We start from the raw sequence: 684 nt of genomic DNA on the forward strand, positions 1-684 counted from the left end.
GTGTCGTCGTTGGCAGTCTACAGATAAGAAGAAGAAGAAGAAGAAGAAGAAGAAGAAGAAGAAGAAGAAGAAGAAGAAGAAGAAGAAGAAGAAGAAGAAGAAGAAGAACTCCCCCGGCTGCGATCGGCTATTCTCGTCTACTTTCGAGGCGAGCCGCAACGCGTCTCAAACAAGCCTATAGCCTGCTGAGGAACTCACATGTAGTGGAAGGAGGGGGCTGCCCTGAAACAGCTCTCTGCTCTCTGGGCCACTTTGTGCCAAGCATCCGGAGGCAGGTAGCCAATAGCTTCTCCGATTGGCTGCTCGTCCTCCCCGTCGTTCAGTCGGTTCAGACCCATGTAGGACAGCTGTCAGAGAAGAGGGAAAAAGATCTCCACATGACTACTGCAACGTTTTCGGTCTTGGTACTCACCTTACTAACATATTGACCTTCTATGGCTGCCCTGAACTAAAGACGTATTCAGGAGATTAGTCGACTAATCGTTGCATGTAGATAATGTTATGATTATAATATTATTTATTTATTTTTCTCCCAAAATTGTTTCAGTTAATTGACTTAATGAACAGGGGCCTCATGTATAACGCCGTGCGTAGGATTGAAGTGGGAAGGTTGCTTACGTAGTAGAAATCCGGAAAAATAGGTCCATACATTTTCCGCCACTTTCCGATTCACCAAACATTGCG

The 684-nt window shown here is 45.6% G+C and overlaps 1 protein-coding gene across 1 annotated transcript in view; it reads right to left on the reverse strand.

Annotated features, from left to right (window-relative positions):
* nsmce4a (NSE4 homolog A, SMC5-SMC6 complex component) overlaps positions 1-396 on the reverse strand; it is a 2,868-nt gene extending 2,472 nt beyond the window's left edge. Inside the window, exon 1 of the mRNA XM_010781599.1 lies at positions 199-396. Coding sequence (XP_010779901.1) covers positions 199-338 — 140 coding nt within the window. The 5' untranslated portion in view covers positions 339-396. The remainder of the gene's footprint in view (positions 1-198) is intronic.
* Between the last annotated feature and the right edge of the window lie 288 nt (positions 397-684).

Source organism: Notothenia coriiceps, unplaced genomic scaffold (assembly GCF_000735185.1).
Source record: "Notothenia coriiceps isolate Sejong01 unplaced genomic scaffold, NC01 NC01_scaffold00023408, whole genome shotgun sequence".
Lineage (NCBI taxonomy): Eukaryota > Metazoa > Chordata > Actinopteri > Perciformes > Nototheniidae > Notothenia > Notothenia coriiceps.